Below are 24,087 nucleotides of genomic sequence, written 5' to 3'. Positions count from 1 at the left end.
GCTGAATATCCCCAAACCGCCCCAGTCAACACCACGGGGGGCAGAAGAATTTTACAAATGGGCCCTGTCTGGATTTCTGACCCCAGTATCAAGAGATAATATGTTTTGTTTTCAACCATTTTAGTTTGGGGGTAATTTGTTACACTGTCATAGGTAAGTGGAACATTTCAATGTGAGACATCTCAGTGTACAGCTGCTAGGTTATGGGAGAAGCAAACATTCATGTCATTTTAATATGGAAAAAAAGAAGCACTGATCCTGATGCAGGAAAACGGATGTGGGGTGTGAGGAGGGCCAAGTCCCAGGTCTTGGCTGAGCCCCTGGGACGTGCCCTGCCAGGTGTGGGTCCTTGGCTTCGCGCAGGAAATAATTCAAGTACCACTGAGTAAAGGTAGATTTATTTAGAAAGATACATACTGCATAGAGTGTAAGGCAAGAGAAAGGCAAGGAAAGAGGTGTGGGAATTGGGTGCTCAGGTTAAAGTAAAAGTAGGTACACACTCCATAGACAGAGTGCAGGCTGTCTCCAAAAGTGAGAGAGAGCGCAAACCCACTAGGCATGGCATTATCACTTTTTATGGTCTCAGTAACTTCACACGCACATACAGGTGGGATCAATCCAACTGCCCTGGGGAAGGGGCTGAGATTACCAGAAATAGGGCCACCGCCCATTCTTTGGCCTTTTGCAGTCAGCCTTGGGGCTGTCATGGTGCCTGCGGGCATGTTACTTATCACCCTGTTACAATGAGCATATAATGATCTCAAGGTCTACTAGAAGTCAAACCTCTTAATCCTTAAGGCTAACTGGGAGTTCAATCTTCCACCATTTTGGTGTTAAATTGCTGTCATTCCTTGAGCGGCTGTGCCCTGCCCCCTTCCATCCTGTCTCACTCCTTCCTTTGGTCTTCTTAGGGGTGAATTGACCTCAGGGTGTAATTATTCTCTATTCTCCACACCAGAGATTTTACCAGAACTACCCTTACTGGATTAGTCAGCTCTCCACAACTGAGACCAGGATCCTATGGGCACTTTCCGCTGCCCATGCTTCTGCCATAAGCCCCAGCCATACCCATCACTGTCCACATGGACTGTCGACCAGAAAGGGAGGTCTGGATCTACAGTGTGCAGTGCTTGCGCTTGGGCCACCGCCCTGTTAGTTTCAACAAATGCACATTCAGTCTCTTCAGACCAATTCCAGACTTCTCCCTTTTTAATCAGTTTATACAGGGGTTTGGCTATTTGGGCCAAAGGAGGAATAAGCATCCGCCAGTATCCCAGAAGACCTAAGTAAGTCTGTAACTGTTTAACTGTTTCAGGGCGGGAATATGCCTGGATTTTGTCTATTACTGCTTCAGGCAGCACTTTTGTCTTACCCGACCAGACAACACCCAAGAATTTGACAGAACATCCAGGTCCTTGCACTTTGTCCTCGTTCACAGCCCACCCCCAGCCTGCCAGGGCTTCTTGCAGTGCTGTGGTTTCCAAATCTGAAAGAGAATCAGAGTTTAGCATTATGTCATCTGCATAATGGAACAAGCGAACGGTATCCGGTTTGCTGCACGTAGCCAGGTCCTGGGCCACCAGGCCATGGCACAGTGTGGGGCTGTGCAGATATCCCTGTGGCAACACAACAAATGTCCATTGTCTGCCTTCCCAGGTGAAGGCAAACTGTTCTTGGCTCTCAGGGGCTATGTCAATTGAGAAGAATGCATTAGCCAGGTCAACCACATAGTGACAAGTACCCAGTTCATGGGACAGCAGGTCCATCAAATCTGTTATATTTGGCACAGCTGCATGCATGGGGGGCGTGACTTTGTTCAGTTCCCGATAGTCCACTGTCATCCTCCAGGAGCCGTCTGGCTTCCTCACTGGCCACACTGGAGAGTTATATGGGCTATGCGTAGCCCGAATTATACCAGCTTCCTCAAGCTTCAGAATAGTCTGTCCTATTTCCTCACGGCAATTGATATTGCCAGAAACTCACCACTTGTGTGGCCTGTGACAAAATCAAGGGTGCATGATGAGGATGCCCTGTATAAGTGTTTTCACCAAGAGAACTCTCAGGCAAAATTCCTTTTGAGTCATCTGTATTTGCAATCCTTGCAAAATGTTTATCCCCAGAATATATTCAGCTACTGGGGATATATGCACTTCATATGCAGCAGGGGGCAGATGGCCAATGCCCAAAATCAGAGTCACTTGTTTAACACACATTTGCTTGTTTCCATATCCTTCTATATCAACCCATGGTCTCCAAAAATGCTCTGGATTTCCATGCACCAATGTAATTTCAGCTCCTGTGTCTATTAGTGCCAATACTCGCTATTTATTCATGGGGGACCAGTGGATAGTCAGTTCAACATGTGGCCTCAAGTCATTGGGGTGCCCCATGTCCCGAACACCTTGGCCTTCCTCCTAGTCCAGGAGCAAATCAGCAAAGGCCACCTCTTGGGCCTGATGGGAGGTTGGCAATGGAGTATATTGTTGCTCAGGCCGTAATTTCTTCCATAAGGCCATCAGCACCTCCAATGGCTGGCCATCCAATTTTACACAGTCCAAGCCAGCTGCCAGTAAATCACATCATATCTGTCGGCAATCTAGCTTTTGGGGCCCTCCCAGAATTGGAGCATTCCCCTTTTCACTCCTCTGTGTGAACTTCCCTTTCTGAGTCACTGCACGGGAGGAGAGGGTCTTGGACTCACCTTGAGTCTTGGCAGCATGTACCCCCTTTCGGCCCACCTCTATGTCCCTCAGACAAGCTAGAGCCTCAGTCACTTCATGTATGGGGAGGTCTACAAACAGTGCTAGTAGTGCCACCGTAGTCCCAAACATTCCTGTTGGGCCGTTAGCCAAAATCAAATCTTTCATTTGAGCTGTAAGGAGCTCATCATCTGGACTATGGAAATGCAAAGCAAACATCATCTGGCGCTCCCATTTCTCAGACAACTTGCATTAAGTCCAAATATGTGGTCCATTTACACATGTGTCACTCGCTGTGGCCCCGCGGGAGTTTCCCCCTGAGCCATGGGCTCCTCCATTTCCATCCGCTGCCTCACCACAGGCCATAGACGCAGTGGAATGGGGGGAGGGGTTGGGCTTACCGCTCTCAGAGATGGTGGGACTGGAGCTACACAGGCATGGCTGCTCTCAGAGGCGGTGGAGCTAGGACCATGCAGACACCTTTCTGCTGTGCTGGGTCTCTGCTTAAGCTCCTGTTCTCTGCAATGCAACTCCTCCACTTGCATCTGTAAATCTCTCATGTCTCAGCTAGCGGGCCGTAAAACAGATAAGAACATCCAGGTCACCCTCCTGGCTGCCTCTCGGTAGGCTAATGGGACATTATTTTCTAACAGCTCCAACACCCTCCAGACATCATCTGGCTGGGGTGCCACTGTGTCCCAATCCTCAGGTTGAGCCCACATCAGCAAATAGGCTGCCACTGGGTACCATACAGAGGAAGGGGGCCACTTTGCTTCCATCAGAGCATCCCTGTCAGGGGCAGGGGGTTCAGAGGGGGCACTCACCTCATCCTGCTCACAGCGCCAAGTGTCAGGCGAGGGAGGCTGACATGGGGTTCTAGGAGGTGAGTGGCCCAAACAAAAAAATGCACGAGGAGTTGCCATACCGCCGGACAGACTTCAGCCGGAGACACCATGGGGTTAACAACACTTTATTGCCACAGGGAGGTGTGCACCTATAAAGCACCTGTCCTGCTTTTTATCGTTCTCTGCCAGCACATGCACAATCTGAGTTTCTTTGTTCATTAGGCTTACAGAATATCTCTAGCACATGTGTACTTCTATTTTCTTTGTTCTAAATCTTATATAATTGATGCATGTGTATAGCAATTATTTACTGCATACTACAAACATGCTCTGGTCGCGGCCTTGGGTCCCACGGCCTTAACTCATCTCAAGGCCAGCTCACAGCGTCCAACAGTTGGGGACCATTTGGATCAAATAGGCCACAACATCTTCCCCTCAAGCTTTATTGATAAAAATTGGAGCTGTGGCCTCCACATACCACTCCTTTGTCTTCTTACATCTTCGGAATTCAGGCAGAGATGTAGGGGGATGTTTTCTCATTCCTCTCTAAAGTATTCCTGCCAAACCCAACTTTCAGAATTTTAATGCAATCAGATTGGTTTTATTTGCTTTAAAATACCAGTGAGATGGAAAGGAAAGAACTTTTTTTTTTTGGTCATGTTCTATTAACCAACGCAAATAACTTTCCATATGCTCACTGAACAATTTAAATGCATTTCTGCAAGTCAACCTGCCTTTAATCTTTTTGCAATATATCTGTTAACTGGGAAGTTTAGATCTACATGGCACCTCTCCCTCCTTCTGGTTAGAGAGTGAGTAAAATTACAGAGCTTTAATCGTGAGAGTTGATCTATATAATTTTTACTGTTCATTTAATTTTAATCATAAAAAATCCAATTTAATCATATGCTATATCCATAAACAGATATGTTTAAAATCTGGTCTTTAAAAAGTCTTGGGAAATAACTTTCATTAAAATTATTCAAACAGTTTTCATCTTCTGCTTATTTTTGTCTTTTGGTTTCCTATCTGAGCTGGCCATCAGTGTAACTCTCTCTTGGATGTCCTCAGTCATACCTAAACTCCAGCTACCACAAAGCCACATAACCCAGAAAGTTTCAAACCCAGTTTAATCCTCTTGGGTCAAGTAAGATTATGAAAGCACTGTTTACCTCACTCCACACCTTTCATTTCTTTCCATTTCATTCAGGGAGATGAAATAGTTTCTTCCCATCTTCTTTCTAAATCCACCCTGTGTACTCAGTGACTGTCATGCAGACCCCACCCTGACATTTTCAGGCTTTCTAACTCCAAACATCTGAGAGTCCTTAGTCCCCCCAGTATTCCCTGAAACTATTAAGAAGAATCTAGGTATAAGAAAGTATAGAATATAAGGTATCTTATCTGGAATCTATAGATGTTTTGTGGTTAAATCAGAGATTGGAATTCCTCAGTAGGCTGGACTATTTTGGGGTTCCATCCAAAGGGACAGCTGTGTACTGACAAGACGCCCCCTCCTCTGGCCTTGTCAATGGGAGTAGCTGAGGGGCTCCCTATCTCTGTGATGTTCTGGCGAGAGCCTCATCACTCTGTCTCCCCCTGCCTTCAGCCTGGTACTCACAGTATCTTCATCACTATTTCCCTTGATCCCATCTAGATCAATCTTATCATAGTATTCTTCTGGATTTACCTCAGTTGCTACAAAAAGCACATCAGGTCATCCCACCCTCCCCCAGGCCATAGGGACCATAAGGTATATGAACATCTCTCCTCTTATCCATGTTTCACCCCCCCCCCCAATTCCTGGACCCTCCTGCTGTGCTTGTAGAACTCATAGTCATTCAACAGAAAAATCCCCTGTACCCCTAACTGGTTCCCTTACCTACCTGCTCTGACTGAAACTAGATTCTCCCCTGAGGACTCTGGCTCCCTTGAGCCCTCTCAAGTGGAGGCACCCGCCTCACACTGCTCAGCCTGGAGGAGGAGTTGTCTCATTGCTCAGCATTGCCACTTCAAGAGCATTCTCCTTACTTCTCTCAGTTGCAGTATGTCACCAGCCATGCCTCCTCACGGCATCACTTACAGCGCTCTCTCTCACTTCTTGAACTTCCCTCTTGGCTCACTGTCAGTCTCCTGAGTGCTGTTCCTGACAAAATTCGTGATTTTGACCTACACCTAGCTGATCTTTCCAAAGCCCTGGTCCCTTAGTTTCCTGAACTCTTCTCTAAGGAGCCCAACACCTGTCCTACTTCATACACTCACTCCTGTGATCATATCTTGGATCTTGACTCATTACCAAAAAATGTAACTACTCCATATTTCAAGTTCAAGAATTCTGCTCTTCACAGATCAACTCTTGTCTTTCCATTAACAGCTAGTTCAGAACAAGATAGAGATTAGATCTCATATGATCACATTTTAAACCCTGAACCAATGCAGACTAGAGAAACTCACAATTCAAAATATTATGTTTACTCTATTGTTAAGTATTTGAAAAGTTTTTCACTATCATAGATAATACTGTGTTAGGCATCTCTGACTTTATTTAATGATGTACCTTTTCAGGAGTTAACAGATCAGAAGGATAAGCTCTTTTAGTGCTTCTGCTACATTAGTTGAAAGTGGCTAGCTTTGCTCGGAGTTATGATGAAGACAGAGAGATACAAGAGACTTTATTTTTTTCCTTTATATTCCTATGTTGAGTTTTAAAATAAGAGCCAACATTTATGAATCTGTTATGAAACTAAAATCTTTTAGTTTTAAACATAGCAAATAATATTAACCAGTGATTCACAAAAAAAAAAAAAAAAAAAAAAAAAGAAAAAGAAAAGAAAAGAAAAGAAAAGCAAATTGCCAATGAATGTATGAAAAGGAAAAAAAGAAAGCTCCCAAGATGAACTCTGAGGCTGGCATGAATATTCTCTTATTCTTTGTAACCAACTTAATTATTCTGCCTTGATACTCCTAGGATTTTTCTCTTTACCATCCTGTTTTTTTTTTTTTTTTAATTTTAAGGTATATTCAAAGTGTTAATTTCATTTACAGGATGTTTAAAGGTGTGAATTTATTCTCATTGATTTTACCTGGAATATGCCTCACTCTTCTTCCAATCTGGCTTTTTTTGCATTTATGGAGACATAAAGTCCTCTTTTCCCCACTCATCTCCTTTTTATCATGCCTTATTCACCTTCAAGCCAACCTGCTCTTTCTTTGCAGTCTTCTGCCATGTTTACTGAATGTGGAAACACCTTGTGTCCTGAAGAGATTGACATACTCATCATTACATTTCTTAAAGTAAATAATTTTTGGAGTCTCCACTTTCTATGAAATTCCATGGAAGACTTCTTTTTTGTTGCTTTATCGTATACTTTAATTTCCCTCTTTTAAAAATGTCCTCATTCCTAAGTAAAGGAAACTCTCCTGAGGCACAATGATTACCAAATTACATGGACTGAGGAATGAGTTCATGTCCATTGGGAGCCAACTTGGGTGCAAGGCCCATCCTTTCATTGAGACTTTATCCAGAACTCTGTTTCAGGAGCGCGTGCCAAGTTCATAAGCTCTTTCATTACTTAGAAGGCTTTCTCTATTGCGTCCTGCAGGAAGGAGATGAGCCTCTTCTACCTTCACCACCTGGGTTTTTAACATTCTGAACGAATAGTGCACACGGACCCGTAGAATTCTCAGTGTGCTCCATGACTGGAAGTCTTCCTGACCCCACCTTTATTCCAGTGCTTTACTTGTGTGTCTTACATCTTGCAGAAGACAGTAAGCTGCCACCACCAGTCTTGTTTGGAGGCAGCCCTTGCCTCTGCCCCAGTGGTATTATAGAAATGTTGGCTTCTAATTAGATGTAGAAAAAGTTGAGTTGGGAAGTAGATGGTGACAAAGTAGCATCTAGGAAGAAGAAGAATGGCTGTTAATTTCTTTATTTGATAAAAATCTTTGAGTTCTGAAACAGGAAGAAGTGTCAGAGGATGGAGAGACAACAGAGAGCAGTTTCCCACCACTGAGCTAACGGGCTTTTCACTTCTGTCACCCGGAAAGTCTGCAGAAAATGTTCCCAGATTCAGTTAAGTTCACTACCATGCCTTTTGCGAGTTTTTATTTTCTTCTGTTTTTAGAATTGGTTATCTGAGACAGAAGCTGAGTGAGGCAAATTAATTACGGCCATTTTCTCAAAAGACAAGAAATCATTAACTAGATGCTATTTATTCATTAGATGTAAAAAGGAAAACAAAGCAAGCAGGTGGGGAAAAATACTGCATAGAAGATTGATTTTGTTTTCAAATGATCCTGAAAGAAAATTTAAACTGCTGATACTTTCTGTCTCTTGCTTTATCTTTTATTAAGAAAAGCATTTAAATACATGCTAGGGGTCCAGTCAATTTAAACAGAAAGAGTAAACATCTTACAAAAATCACATTAGCCCTGATAACTTCTCTTAATGGCAGTCATATCATGAAAGCAAGTTCGTATGTTCCTTCACCATAGCTTCTGAGGGAGACATATAGCACCTCTGAATCAAGTGGACTGGTTACTGATTCTTCTTACCATTCATCTGAGAGATCTTTGTTTGCTAATACTGAATGCTGAAGTCAGGGAACAATGAAAAATTACTTTATTGCAGGAACATGGACATTTAAATTGATTTATATCATTACTTAGGACATTTTCAGAAATTACCATATGCTAGTTGTCCTAAATTCCCTAGGTAATAGATCCTTTAACATTTCTTCAAGAATTTGAATATCCGAAATCTATATCCAATCCAAATCAAATATAGAAACATGCACCAATAAAACTTTGTACCATTTCTATTCTTAGCTTATTCATACACAAAATGGGAAACAATGACCCTTTCCACAAATTAAAGACAAAGTGCCTAAGAGTCTCCCAGACATCTTATAAATGTTTAGTATGTATTATTTTCCCTCTGGACAGCAAAAAACAAAAACGAAAACAAAACAAAACTAATATGACACATTTAATTTAAGAATTCTGTTTGTAATCATGAGAGGGTGCATGGAAATTGATTTTTCCTCAGTTCTTAAAAGCAAAAGCAAAGTTCTGTTGCACAACAATGAGAAAACACTAAACACAGCAGTACAGTTTAATAGCTTTTAATATTAATACAAGGATACACTATAACAATGTTCAGTTTTCCTTATTTCTAAACCTGCGTTTATCCACTGAGACAGTTAATTGATGTAATTCTCCAAAGCAAGTTATCTGTGCAAGGATGAATTTTAATATTTTTTTACCCTAAAAAATATAATGAGGAGAAAGGAAATATATTTCATTTCCTCAAATTGTTTACCCATTATCTAAGTAGTGTAGTCAGATTTGTAAGGAATGAATTGTTACAATGTGACACAGCAGGAACAGTATACTTAAGTTCTTTCCAGCATAATCTAAGGCAACTATCTGTCTATCCCAGAGTGCAGTGGTGATGCAGGGACATGAATGGATCATTCAAGGGTTAACCGATCACCTTACTTTATTCTGCAGTTTTCTCTATGCAAAGAAAATACTAGTGTTTTGATTCATCATCTCCTTTGTTATCATGGATATAACAGTATCTAAAATCACTCACAAAATTCATTCTTGCAATGACAAATGAAAAAGAGAAAAATTACATCTTACATGTGTCTAAGAGTTGTAATACTATAATCATACAGCTTTCTGAGAAGAGAGATGGCAATCATGAAATAGAATCATTATACAGAATCATTGATCCTCCCAGCAGATGTCAAAGGAAGGTTACGGAAATCATTCTGGTCCTAAAACAAAGGGCCAACAAAAAGCTATTTGAGTGTAAGACTCCCTCCTAATCTAGAGTTCCAACCACTGGCACTTCCTTGAGAGTTTTGTAATTAACCTTAAAGACAGGGTTTAATTAATCCAGTTAATAATTTTAATAATAATTAATCCATTGGATATTTTTTTTGATCTGAATTATCAAATCCAGTAGAGCATAACAAGTAGTCAACTATATATTAAGCAAAATCACACATCACTCTGACACTCTTAACTCAAGAAGTCTTAGACATTGAGCTTCTAGTAAAAGGTCCAGGGTCAAGGGCACTCAGAATATCCTAAGACAGATCAATAAGTCTCGACCCTTTGCTCCTCTCTCACTATTATCTTTGTCAAAAATATCTTCTGTGATCTTTGTGAATCTGTGAATTATACCTGAGTTCCTATTTCATCTCTGAGCTCACTCCTGAATATTGATCTCTTGTTCAGAAGCACCTATAATGTGCCTTCACTGCAGATACTTGACATCGTTGATTATTTTGGCGACCAGGGGGAGAAAAGTCAAGGTTATTGCTCTGCCCCAAGAAATAAGGGGTTGTCCCTTGGTTCCCTCTCAGCAGGGAACCCTCCTGAGTTGTTATCAAAGGACAAGGTACAACGTGACAATGGACAGCTTTTATTCAAAAGGTATTTATAATCACACAAGTGTCTGTATAAGTATTTGGTTGAGATCTGATCACTGAGAATAAAACATATTATTTTGGTCCACAAAATTTTACAGATGGGTAGTAAAAGCCAGTCGCTAGCATCATTGAAGAAAACAAAACCAACAAGAACCTCAGTATGTTTCCTTTAAACCTTCTCGTTTTTACTATTTCTTCTGTTACACAAAATAAGATGAATTACTCTGAAATGGGGCCAAGTGAATCGCCCTGCTGGAAGATATCTTTATTTGATATTGTTTATTGACAGACCATTTATTTTCAGAATAGCTATGATTTTTTGCAAAATATGTGGAAAAATACTTCATATCTTCCTAATTATTCCTCAATAACTTAAATAAATTATGAAGTTAAGTTGTTATAAAAATTGTGCTGGACACTGGATTAGTCTATTGCAAGTGAAATGTTTAAAACTATGTTGATCTGAACAGCTAATACGCCTGAGTTCTTTTAACAAGGTTTTGTTTAGAAAATTACCTTGAGAGATCACTAGAGGGCAATAGTTAGCAGGAAATTGGAAACAAAACATGTCAGAACTGCATAGAAAAGAATAGGATGGTGTAGCAGGGAGCAGAGAGAAACTGAGAAAAAGGCAAAGAGATTCAAGAGAAAAGACAACTGATCACAAACAACAGTATGAGACTAGACCCTTTGTTGGTTGGAAAATGCCCTAAGATAGTGTTTAATATTTAATTTCAAATCATTTACTTCGCAGCAAAATCAGCCTACATCTGTCCGGAATATCAGTAAAGTCCACTATGCCAGCAAAAGACTGCTGTACAGTGTGTGTGTGTGCATGTGTGCGTGTGTGTGCGTGTGAGTGTTGTGTGTGTGTGTGTGTGTTGAAAATAAGGAAAACTCTGAGTTCACTGTTTGAGTTAATAAGGTGTGGAGCAGTGACAGTACATTATTTGTACTAATTTAGTGGAAGCAGGAGTTTGAAGATAAAGATGACTATGTCTATGACTCTGCCGGGCATTCCCAGAAATCTTGGGGAGCCCCTTGAGTATTTCATAAGACATGGATTTGGAATTTGAATCACTCTTACAATCTTAAGTAGCAGGAAGAGTTTAGTTATCACAGAAGATTTCAGATTAATACACACACATAAATACACAGACATGTACACACACCACAATTATCAAGAAAATAACTAGAATAGGGCTTTTAAGGGTTATTGGCTCTCAGTGGCCAATAAAACCATCTCAGCAGCATTAGTAGATTCTCCTAATTACTAGAAATGTATCTCTCTATCATCTCTATCTTTGACCCTGTCTGCATTGATCTGCTAAAAATAATCATGGATAGATGTATTATATATATATATATATGTATCGGGGGGGGGGGAACTATGAGCCACTAGCCACATTCAGCCTGCAGCTTATTTGTTAAATACACATTTATTGTAATAAAGCAGCCACACCATTGTGCATGGCTGCTTTCACACTGGCAGAGTTGGGTAGTTATGTCAGAGACCTTAGGGACCTCAGGATTTGTGGTTCTCCCAGTTTAGCAACCCTGATTAGCAACAGAGGAGTTCTTCCATCAGAGGACCCAGTGGTATGGTTCCATTAACCTGGTAGCTGAGCCTGTCACCTGGCCACTTGGAGCTCCTCATGCCAATAAATCAATAGACAAAGAAGGAGGTGAATTCCTGCCTGAGTGATTAATTCCAAGTAACTAGAGGAAATGGGTTGCTACTACATAAGGGGCATAAAGGAAATTATATCTGGAATTCAGGTGTTGCTCTGGTATCTCAGTGTTCCCAAATTGATTGTTATTTAAAACGTCCAGCAGATGGTGCTCAAGCAATATATATCATTGACTTGGGGGGCTCCTATTGGCTGATGGTTTATTTGCTCCTGGCCAGCCATCCTCACCTTAGAAAGGTAAACGCTGAATTTGTAACTGTTAATGATAGCTCTGGACTGCCCACTGCTTCTATATAGGAGCTCAATATAATTGCATGTTTTCACTTTTGGTGTAGAAAGAATAAAATTCAAACCACTATCTTACAGCTTTTATAGAACTTTACTGATGATAGTTTTCATGGAATCATAAAATACCCTTGAAATTAAATCAGAAAGTTGTTAAGGGCGATACTTTATAGTCATATGTCATACTTTTAATTGAAAGTCCTATTTGAAAGGTGTGCTCAATTTTTAATCCATACTATGCACACTGATTTGTTCTCAGGTTAGCATTTAATGCTGTACAAGAACACTTACTAAGCTTTGTTTGATTTTTTATAGGAATCCCTCATCAGCTGAAACAGTCAACATATTGTAAAGGATTTCAACTGAAATTTACAAATTGATAAGATAGTCAAAAAACAATTGCTAAGCAAAGTTGAAGAAAGTTAAACTATATAAGGGATTTAATTATTTTCGGAGAAAATAGTTGAAAACACAGGCTCTGGAGAACAACCTGTGTTCAAACACTCACTTTGTATAATTTGGAACAAGGTTTTTAGACTTTCTGTGCTTCTGTTTCCTCAGCTATAAAATAAGGATCATTTTAACTTCTTCCTCATAGGTTTACTCTGAACTAACATGAGTATGAAGGAAACACTTACAAACATGCCTGGCATGTGGGAAGTACTAAATAAATGCTAATAATATTAATTATCATTATTTATTTAACACATTTAAATTTTGTGAACACATGCCTAAATTATTGAAACTTTACTGTGTAATTTGATCCATTCATTTAAGGTAAGTTTGTCCTTTTTTCTTATTTAAATGTTTCATGCAAATCAACTTTCTTTATAAAATGCCAAGTTATTATCTTCCATTTAAATAGCATGACACTCAGGATATATGTAATTCAATTTAAATGGATTTCAATTAAATCAGGATTTAATTCATTAGTCAGAATTAATTTTCTCATTTTTTTTTTCATGAATGACACATTCTGGTTCACTATACCAATATTTATACTCTCGACAATTAAAATACAGCTGCAAGTTTTTTTTTTTTAACATTTTTTATTGATTTATAATCATTTTACAATGTTGTGTCAAATTCCAGTGTTCAGCACAATTTTTCAGTTATTCATGGACATATACACACTGTCACATTTTTTTCTCTGTGAGTTATCATAACATTTTGTGTATATTTCCCTGTGCTATACAGTGTAGTCTATTCTACAGTTTTGAAATCCCAGTCTATCCCTTCCCACCCTCCACCCCCCTGGTAACCACAAGTCTGTATTCTCTGTCTGTGAGTCTATTTCTGTCCTTTATTTATGCTTTGTTTTTGTTTGTTTGTTTGTTTTTGTTTTTGTTTTTTAGATTCTTCTTCCTTTTGTGGTTTGGTAATTTTCCTTTGTATTATCATGGATTTTATTTAATTTTTGTGACTCTTTTGTAAATTTTTGGCTTGTGGTTACCCTTTTTTGTAAATCTATCAACCCATTACTATAACTGTTTTTATTAAACTGATAGTAACATGATCTCAAACCCATCCTACTGTTAAAAAAATTTAAAAAAGAAAGAAAAAAATATTCTATATTTCCCTGCCTCCCTCTCCCACTCTCAGTGATTTGTATGTCTTCTTTTATAATTTCATGTTTACTTTATTTGTAATTCATGAGTTATCACCTTTCCAGTTAAAATACAGCTGCAAGTTTTAAACCTAACTGTAATAAATATTTTAGGATGCACATCCTCTATATTTTAAATAAAGTATCAAATTTAATATATTTTAGTAATTCTGTAGATACAGTCAGACACAGGTTTTGTTCTAGTTTATTTAAGCCAAGCTGACTGACTTCAGTGAGAACACTTGCCTGAAGGCTCCTCCCTCCGCAAGTTTCATTTATGGAGACCGCTGCACGTGCTTACACTAGCAACTATCCATCAAGCCTTACCAGTTTGACTTTGATTATATTGAAAAGATATCAGTACCTCTGAAGTTAATATATACATTTAACGAAATCCCACCCATTCAACAAAATAATTCCAAAATTTTCTGACAAAATTAAATTTGCAAATAATATTGTGAAACAAAGCAATGAAATCTGAGTTGAGTGAGCAACGTATAGCCTACTAGGAAATGAAATGTGCTTGGATGTAGTAATCACTAAAGTATGATTGTGTTGGCATGAAAATATATCAGCAGAGAAAAAAAAGAAAGTTCAGAAGCAGATATAATTGTATATGACAGTATAAATATAAGAAAGTACATATTACTAAATATTGGCCAAAGGGATAATATTTAATAAGCAGTATTATGATAAATTAACAATTTAGGAAAATTAGAACATGAATATTAACATATTAAGAAATAAATTTCAGTTAGACTAACGGGTTAATTAAAAAAAATCAATCAATTGGTTTTAAGAAAACCAATCTCCAAAATTCTGCAAGATTTTTAGTATTATTTACATAGCATAACTAGGAAAGTTTATCTTAAAGAGGTTAAGTTATCTACATAAGGTCACTGTGTTAATTAATAAAAGAGTAAGTAATCAAAGGCAAAGATATTAAATACAAAGTCTATAATTTTCCATTACAATTCTATATTACGTGCTTAGAATAGTGCCTGGCATATTTTGAAATAAATTAGTTTATGATTGTTAGTGGTGTTTACATCATTACAATCTGACAATCATTATTATTCATAGAGCTAGAGGAGAGTGGCAGAATTGGTGAAACAAATAGGTCAATTTAGAAATAATTATGGCCCTGGAAACAATGTAAGTTAGTAGTATAATTTTACATAATGGTGCTAAAAGTTAACAAGAGTCATTAAAATCTTTAAACTTCCTAAACTAATATTCTTTCCTTAGTTTCAAGGATGTAACAAAAAGAAGTGGATAAAAATACTTTCTGCTCGAAGTGGTTTATGACTAGGTCCTGCATAACAGTAAAAAATTGAAAATAATCTAAAATTTGAAGAATCGACATTACTTCATTGACTAAATTTGCTGCATGAGCACAGTAGAATATTAGGTAGCTGTTTTTAAATGATAGTTATGTAGACAGTGTAGCAAAAGGAAACCATTGTAGTGCTCGCCGATAGACCCCTGAATTAGGAGGCCCCCCAAAGTGTGGGTCCTTGCCTGCTGGCTGGAAAGAATTCACAGCTAAAGCAGAGGGACAATTCACAGCTGAGGCAGAGGGACAGAGCGAAAACTGCTTTTATTTCTCAAAAGAGGGAAAGGAAGGAAAGTGATCTCGCAGGGAGAAGGAAAGGAAGCCCTCAAGGTGGAGAGTTGCCTGCAGAAACAGCTCCGGCCTGGTCTGGCCACATGGACTCCTGGTAGGCTCCTGCCATCTTGTCTTCCTTCTGGGTGTGCTGGAGCCAATCAGGCAATTGTTGGACAATTGTTGGGGCTTTTCAGTCCTTGTATGGGCTTTTCCGGTTGTCATGGCAACTGGCAACTGTCATGGCCCTGGTGGGTGTGTCACTTAGCATGATAATACATTACAATGCAGGTATAATGAGGCTCAAGGTCCACTGGATATCAAATCCTCCACTATCTTGGACTCTGTGGGTTCTAACCAGTTCTTGTTTCTTCTCTGCAGCTGCCTCCTGACACTTAGATAAGAGTAATTGGTTTCTATTTGAGGGAGGGAGGTTTCTATTTGGGGCAACAGCCTTGGTAACAAAAAGGAAAGTTACTTTTAATAAGAAATCTGCAATCTGGTGGCCCCAGCATCCCCCTGCAAAACACCATCTCTGAAGATTCTGTTCAGATGAGTTGTACAGGGAAAGGAAGGAATAGTCTCAGTTAATCCTTGAGATGAGGTGGTCAGAGTCCTTGCCATCCCCTAGTGCCTGCAGGTGTGTCCTAATCAACTGCCTGAGCCTGCTCTCCCATGACTCAGGGAGGCCTGGAGAACTGAGCTTTTCTATAAACAAGAGGCAGGTAGTGGTGTGGGGGGAGCCCAAAGAGTCCTGCTCCCTTTCAGTAGCAAAAGGAAGAACATAAAAGTAATCCAGGTAAAATTGCAATTAAATACAATGATCGTGCTTACAGAGAAAACTGGAGCCTAGAAAATCACACACAGAGTTGCCATCATGGAGAGATGGAGTTTCGATTTTTTTTTCTTTGTTTTTTTACAAAGTATTTTCTATGTTTGTTCAAGTCATAAAATTGAGACAGAGTATGTTTAGGTAATTTGTGCAATATATTCATAAACATAATTAGTAATTCCAAATATATGTAAATATATTTGACATTTAAATTCAAATTAATGTGAACTTTAATTAGAATCTTTCAGCTCATTACAAAGGGATACATTTAACATATTAAATAATATATATTTTCACTTTCTTGACTATTCTTTTCTAAATTTGGAAAAAAAGGATTTGTTCTTTTTAATGCTTAAATTAATTCCTAATTAATAATTAATCACTGGGTGGGGGAAAAACTATGTCTAAATTTTTATAGGAATTTACTGTGATTAAGGCTAATCACCTCCAGAGTCTTTGAAGACTCTAAAGCTTTTTTGACTTCTCTCTGGTCATTAATGTGCCATTTTTAAAGCTCAATTAATAAAACTCTTCCTTCTATAGCTCACCGTTGTCCCATAAATTCATCTTGTGAATGTTAATGGGAATATAATGATTACATTCTGGTGTCATAACCACCACCTTTCCTTTAATAAAGATTGATAGTGATTCTAAATAGGAGAATACTGGCCAAGGAAGGGTTAGGGAAAGAGGCAGAAGCTATCCACAAACTGTTGTGATTTCTTTTTCAAGCTTTATCATACACATGATTTTGTTGTTTCTACTTCTAGGTGCTTAAAAATTATTAGTCTTATTTTGAAATGATTTTTTTTAATAAGAAGACTTCTTTACAATTCGTTATCCTTGACTGAATTCTACCATCTACTGTTCCCAATACTGTAATTCATTGGATCTAAGACACCAATGATGGTAGACATATCATTATTTTATGGACGACAAAGTAAAAAACAAAACAAACAAAAAACCACCAATTAAACTACGAAACGATGTTTCCTTATCTACTAGCTGTGTATTTTATACTTACTTAGAGTCCTCCTTTAGACTTTAGACAGAGCTTTTATTGTATCACTGTTGTGCCTTCATAAGAAAGATAAATAGAAGCAAACTATATCAATTAATATATCCCTACAATGTCTTCACACTCAGATCCATCTTGAATGAATCTTTCTTGGAATCAGAGTTGCATGGTGCTCTTTGTCCACACAGTATCATCCACTGTGCCATCAAGAGCCATAGTGAGGTGGGTATGCTGAAAAGTGCCCCACTGCTGTCCCTGTGTATCTTCCAAACTGTTGACACCTGTTCTGCAATTTTTCATGTCAGGGTTTCATTGAATATTACCAAATTCCACATTCCTTTTTCCTCCTTTCCCTCAGGTATTTGCTGAAAGAGCCTTTTCCAGGGAGTCTTTTGCTGATCACCATATGTAAATTGCCACAGCATTATCCCCAGTCCTTTTCCTCTTACCCCCAGTTTTTTCTCCAAAGCACTTATTCCTATCTGACAGCAAAACATTTCATTTATGTACATGTTATCTGTTTTTCAAAATGAAGGATACATTTGACTGTAAATTTTATGGGACAGGATTTTACTTCCTCCTTTTTTTTTTTTCAAACCCAGCACCTGGCACAGTGTCTACTTGTAAGAGATACTCAATGAAGAGCTAATGAATGACTAACTGACTATTTACCTAAACTATGGAAAATTCAGAAAATTATTCCTAGTTCTCAGGAATCACCCTCCCTTTGAAAGGCAGGGTTAACACAGTGAGAACATGTCCTTCTCCCTGAACCCTAGTCTATGGGTAACAACTCCACCCTGTTTTGCTGACACCGTCTTCCCTAGCCATGTTAACATTAACTTACACACCAACCTCCATTCTGAATACCTTCATGGTAAAACTGCTTCTGGTCAACTCTTGGCTTATCAGTCATTTGACTCATTTCAAGTTATTCATTTTCTCAAAAATTCAGGGGTTTGGTTGTGGGAACTTAATTAGATACTGAATATAAATATCTTAGTACACACCTGACATACAATAAATGCACTATAAATTTTAGCTAGTATTTAGTTTTTATCTTAGCATCCCCAGGCCTCTGCTCTAGCATCCTACATGAGTTTGATTTAAAATATTCAAATCTATTAAAATGCATTCTGTACAGAATGTACAGAAAGATTCCCATACAGATATATGAGAGAGGGCTGAATAAATGTTCATTTAAATAAGATAAATAATAAGGTAAATGTGGACTTTGCCCCATATCTACCTCCTTGGAAACCAAATAATGAGTCAGATGATGGTGGGGAAAGGAAAGCAGAGAAATAAAGAATACAGTCCTGCTTCAGGTGTAGCAATAACTCGTCACAGGAAGATTATATTTTTCAAGTAATTTACATCATCAGAACTAAGAAAAAACAAACAGAGAGGTTTTCAGGCTTCTGTCCATAGTATTTCTCTACCTGAAAGTGTTTGCCTCCAGCTCTTTTTGAAGCTGGCTACAGTGCATTCATCATGACATCACCCGTGAGCCTTCAACTAATCTGGAAGGTAGTGCTCATCTTAACAGATTATTCCCTAAAATTGCATCCTGTTCATTTCCTTCATCGCACTGTACACATTTGTAGTTATTTATGTATTTTTGGTGTACTTGTTTCTTCTCGGTCTCTCCCACTAGTGTGTAATTTAATGAGGATAAGAATGATTCATTACATTTCTAGCACTTACCAGAATGTTGAGCACACAGAGGTAATAAATTAATGCTTGTTAAATAGTATAATTAAATAAAGAACGGCATTCAGCAAAATGCAGTGGAGATTTGAAGACATTTTTTGGAAAATGTTTGGAAATTCCTTTTTTGCTAAGTCGTGTGAGTACAACTTTGTTATCGCAACAAAAATGATCACAAATAAATCGTATGACTCTGTTAGTATAACACTGAGCAGACTTTGCAGCTTCTCCTTTACGTTTGTAAATCAGTCAGTATTTAAGGCAAGATGAAAGGGTATCAGATTGATGTAATGGAAAAAAACAGAAAGAATCCTGGACCCAAGAAAATCTGTTTTCCCCCAGTTTTCCTTATAGCTGTAATGTTGGGAAAATCATTGAATTTTCTCCTGGCCTGGCCACCTCCTCTGTGACATGGTGGATTCAGACTATATCCCAAGAACCCCACAATCTTTGTTTTTAATTTCTGGAATTTGTGAAAATATGTAATGGATTTGTCATTGTTTATCTTTAAATAAACAAGTCAGTAAGTAAATATTTTTACATGTAAAATTTTAATTTCTAATTAAATATCAAATATCAATAGAGCTACTCCACACACAAAAGAAGTTACCTGGGTACTTCTCAATGATTTTCAAGAATGTAAAGAAGTCCCACATTCAAACAAGTTGAGAAGAGTCGATCTAAGAAAAATGCAGTGTCAGTCCTCTGAAGAGGAGTTCTCACAGGACTGACCATGAGCAGAAAGCTGGAGTCAACCTACACGTTGTCCACTAGGTGACTAGCTAAGTAATAATCATCGTAATAATTTATGCAGTATTTACCGTGCACCCTTGCTGTTCTAAATGCTTTACTTATTACATGACTGAATCTCAGTCCTGACAACAAACTACTATTCATTTTGCAGATGGGAAAGGGAGCCCGGAGGTGTTAATGATTTGCTGGTAAATAGTGGTGCTAGATTTGCACCTGCAGCCTTACCTTAGAGTCGGTGTGCTCAGTTCCACTGCAGTTCCTGGGAAGTTTGGTATTTGCATAGAACAAAGCATCATGCAGCAGTCAGGAATAATGGGCAAATATTGCATAGCCTCACATGGGTAGATGCTCAACAAATAATGTTAAGTTTAAAAATATGGGAGGAAGGAGGGAAGGACGTGTACTGCAATTAATGTTACAGGAAAATATCATTTGTATATATTTATAAAACACACAAAACAGCACCATAGAGTTTTCAAGGATAAAGAAGTACCTATTGAGGGTTTAGCTCGAGTGGTAGAGCTCATGCTTAGCATGCACAAGGTCCTGGGTTCAACCCCCAGTAGCTCCTCTAATAAAATAATTAAGTAATACAATAATAAATAAATAATACATTTTTTTTTAAAAAAGAAGTGTCTCAGTAAAGTGTAGAATTTGGATTGAAAAGATACTTATTTGCTACTCCAGATAAGTGACTTATGGGAGGGGGAAAATGGATTGGAAGGTGGGGAAATAGAAATACCACAAAATAAAATAAAAAAAGGTCTTTCACAAAATGATGATAGTATGCCATGAACTGAAAAGTGTTATTTCAATTTTTAATACCGAGGTTAACAAGAGCGAAGAAAACAACATCTTTTCCATTCCCCAGCCCCCATAAAGACATAACCAACAATCACCTTGAAGAAAAGAATTGTCCCCTCTCTGCCGTGGTGACAACCACACGCCCAGATAACTATATGGGAAACAGGTAGCTCTTTCAGCGTTACTTTTAATCAGTCTCAGAGATTCTGACCCTGGTCTATGAGGCTGTCCTCCACACGAAAGGGTGGAGTGTGGTGCCTACAAACCTTGGACAGTGGGGCCGAATCCCTGGAAGGATAAGAACCCTACTGATGTACCTTCCAGAAACCTAAAAAATTGACATAAAATACCCTCCACTCGTTACTAGATCCCTGAGCCCCTTTTATCTACCTCTCTGATTTTCTTTTTGCTGGAAAAGGAAATGTTTATTTCCCAATTCAGCTAGCATGAGAATTCAGTGAGTCAGAATGCTAATTTTGTGGTAAGGTTTTGTTTATGTCAGGATCCTTTTGTGTAATACTTTCTGTTCCTTAGACAAATCTGAGTATTTCACTGATTTTTTCCTTAACTAAGCCTTAAGCAATAAAAACTTAAATTTCTTTCTCACAACAAAACAAAACAAAACAAAAACTCATTACTTCTCTTTCATTGGCATCTTCTATCTCCTTCTGGAGAAACTTGACATTAAAATATAATTTTGTGGAGCTCCCAGAGATGTTTCCTTCAATCCCTTTGGATCAGGGCTCCATCTCTCCAGTTCTCTAATGCACCCATAGCCCTTTCTAACTTCTGCTATTAAATTACCTTAAGGATTCCTCTCTCCTCACCAATCAAGGAGCTGGGCATCTTTATTTATTTTTCATTTTTTTAGTCTTTTTTTTCAAATTGAAGTATAGTCAGTTTACAATGTTGTGTCAATTTCTGGTGTGTAGCATAATGTTTCAGTTATACATATACATACATATATTTGTTTTCATATTCTTTTTCATTATAGGTTACTACAAAATATTGAATATTGTTCCTGGTGCTATACAGAAGATACTTGTATATCTATTTTATTTACTTATATATTAGTTAGTATCTGTAAATCTTGATCTCCCAATTTGCCCCTTCCCACTTCCTTTCCTCTCAGTAACCATAAGTTTATTTTCTATGTCTGTGAGTCTGTTTCTGTTTCATAAATAAGTTCATTTGTGTCTTTCTTTTTTTTTTATATTCCACATATGAGTGATATCATATGGTATCATATGGTATTTTTCTTTCTTTTTCTGGCTTAATTCACTTAGAATGATAATCTCCAGGTCCATCCATGTTGCTGCAAATGTCATTATTTTATCATTTTTTATGGCTGAGTAGTATTCCACTGTATAAATATACCACAACTTTTTAATCCAGTCATCTGTCAAAGGACATTTAGCTTGCTTCCATGTCTTGGCTATTGTAAACAGTACTGCTATGAACATTGGGGCACATGTATCTTTTCAAATGAGCATCTTTAAAGAGCTGAGTATTCATGAAAATCTGTTTCCAGTTGCTAGAACCACCGTTTCCTGAGGGGATTAAGTCCAATAGGAGGACTTAATGTGTTGAAATGTCTTATGTGTTGAGTTTAGAGCCTGAGCTATTTTTAGGCCTTTTCTTCTCCTTGGCTTCCCCCTCTAGGGTACTGACTCAAGTTCCTTCTTTCCTTTTATCTGAAAAAGTAGGAACAATCTCTATAAGAAAACATTGCCTTTTTCACCTAGAATCCACAGAATGAATAGTTTAAAAGTGCAGATGGGGAAAGGGGCCCTCAGGCTGAGGCTGCAAAGAAGATGTACCCAGATTGGAATGTGAATTTGTGAAAAGTTCTAGAAGAAGTGAGACAAAGTTTTTAAGTCCTGAACTGCAGCCTCCATTCCTCACACACATTTCCTCACAGACATTTATTTTAAAGTGAAATCTACAACTTCCTCTTTGCGTAGGGCCAGACAAATAAGATTTGAAAAAAAGAAAAGAGCCAAATAAAATGCGTTCTAAACATTATCCAGTACTTTAATTGCATGAGGTCTAATCCTCATTTTAGGAGCATTTTTCGTTCCTCAGTTTGACCCATTCTGTGGGCAGGCCAAAACTCCCCCTAAGTACCATCTCTGAGCCCGTTTCTCCAGGATGCTGACCTTTTTTGTCCTAAATATTCACTTCTTTCTATCTACCTCTGACATTAATTTTAAGAGGTAGACAGCAGTTTCCTTGGTCCTGAAACATAATACTCATCCTGTAAAACCATCACATTACCTTATCCTTATCCTCATTACTCAGAATTCTTACAATTACTCCCTCTTCTCTTATTTCAGGTTCCAGGTGAATTGAAACAAAATATTTCATCAGACCAATGACACATCTCTTGGAAAGTGATTTGTTCCACATACCAGTGCTTCTTTATATACAAGGTTCATTATCCAACAATATTTATCAAAAGTCAAAATGCCATCCTTAATTTTCATACCCCCCTTTATATGTCATGTATTTCATTTAGGTCTTTGCTCATCCTAGTTCCTAGGAAGTTTTTCCATTTATTACATAGCTTTACAGTCAATTTGAAGAGTAAAACTTTTTATTGTTTTCTAGTACTAAGGGAAGCATTTCATTAGTTTCTTAATTTTTAAAGCCCTGGCAATAAAATTATTCTGTAAAATTTTACTGACACCTGTTGTCCTTAACAGTTTTCTGTTGGGGCGTGGGCAGTGTTGACATTCTGTTTGCAAACATATAAAGGTAAACCCAAGGAGGAAAGAGTTTTGTGCTTTTATTACAAAGGGAAACAGAGCAACCCTGGAAACTGAGGAGTGAGAACTGTTAAGTCAAGTGCAAACACCCCGAAAGGCAGAGATTTTTGGACTTCACATAAGGTCCCACTTCTTCCCACGGCGCCTCCTCCTCCCCTTTCCCCTTCCTTCCCGGCCGCCGCCCAGGGCGCTCACAGGAAGGGCTGGCTGAGGGCAGGGCCACAGCTGACTCTCCAGGGCTGGTGCTCGCGTCCTCCCACCTTCCAGGCCCCGGACTGACGGTCCCCTGCCAAGAGAGGTGACAGCCGCGGCACCCCTGCGCTTCCTGTCGCCGGCGTCCGCGCGGACCATGTTTTCCAGCCTGAGGAGGTGGGGCGCCAGCAGCTCCTACGCGCGGCTCCCCTGGGGCCCCCAGGCGCAGGTAAAACTGCTCGGTCCGGAGCGGGAGGGGAGAGGCGGGGGGGATTTTCTGGCCAATTGGGGTTGCTGTGGGGTGGGGGGACGGCGAAAGGGAAGTAGGAAGAACTGGCTGTCCAGACCCTGAAATGTCAACTGATGTCTTACACCTGCTTTCGTAGTAATCACCCACAGACAGCACGGACACGGACACACACACACACACACACACACACACACACACACACACACACACACACACAGTAGGGAGAGCTGAGAACACTCCCCAGGATGGTGTGAAACTTGAGCCATCAAGACCTCAGTCGCGGTGGCTGCTGGAGGAAAGAGGCATCTTTGAAGGGATAATTGACTCCCCCATAAATAGAAACAAACATCTGAGAAAAGAATGAATGGACCTGACATCACCAAAGGAGTAGAAGTTGGAATGAAATTCCACAAGCAGTGATAGAGCCCATAAAAACCACAGGAGAGATTCGGGATAAGTAACACTTCTGTGTGCTAACTGACGGTATGGGACACCGAGGTGGGGGCAAATCCAGAAACTGCGGACTCATAACTGTGCCTTGCTCCGCCCCCGCTCCCCTCCCCCCCCACCCGCTCCCCGCCCCCG

General features: G+C 39.0%; 1 protein-coding gene across 3 annotated transcripts in view; it reads left to right on the top strand.

Moving 5' to 3' along the window:
- Positions 1-23,221: 23,221 nt before the first annotated feature.
- Positions 23,222-24,087, top strand: part of LOC102517628 (multidrug resistance-associated protein 1) — a 77,228-nt gene continuing 76,362 nt past the window's right edge. The window contains exon 1 of one of the 3 annotated variants that reach the window (XM_032477362.1): positions 23,222-23,481. In XM_032477362.1, coding sequence (XP_032333253.1) covers positions 23,410-23,481 — 72 coding nt within the window. In that variant the 5' untranslated portion in view covers positions 23,222-23,409. The remainder of the gene's footprint in view (positions 23,482-24,087) is intronic. The other 2 variants (XM_032477363.1, XM_014558555.2) reach the window with 2 other exon arrangements.

The sequence above is a fragment of the Camelus ferus genome, chromosome 1 (genome assembly GCF_009834535.1).
Source record: "Camelus ferus isolate YT-003-E chromosome 1, BCGSAC_Cfer_1.0, whole genome shotgun sequence".
NCBI classification, from domain to species: domain Eukaryota; kingdom Metazoa; phylum Chordata; class Mammalia; order Artiodactyla; family Camelidae; genus Camelus; species Camelus ferus.
This window is presented reverse-complemented; position numbering and strand designations above follow the sequence as displayed.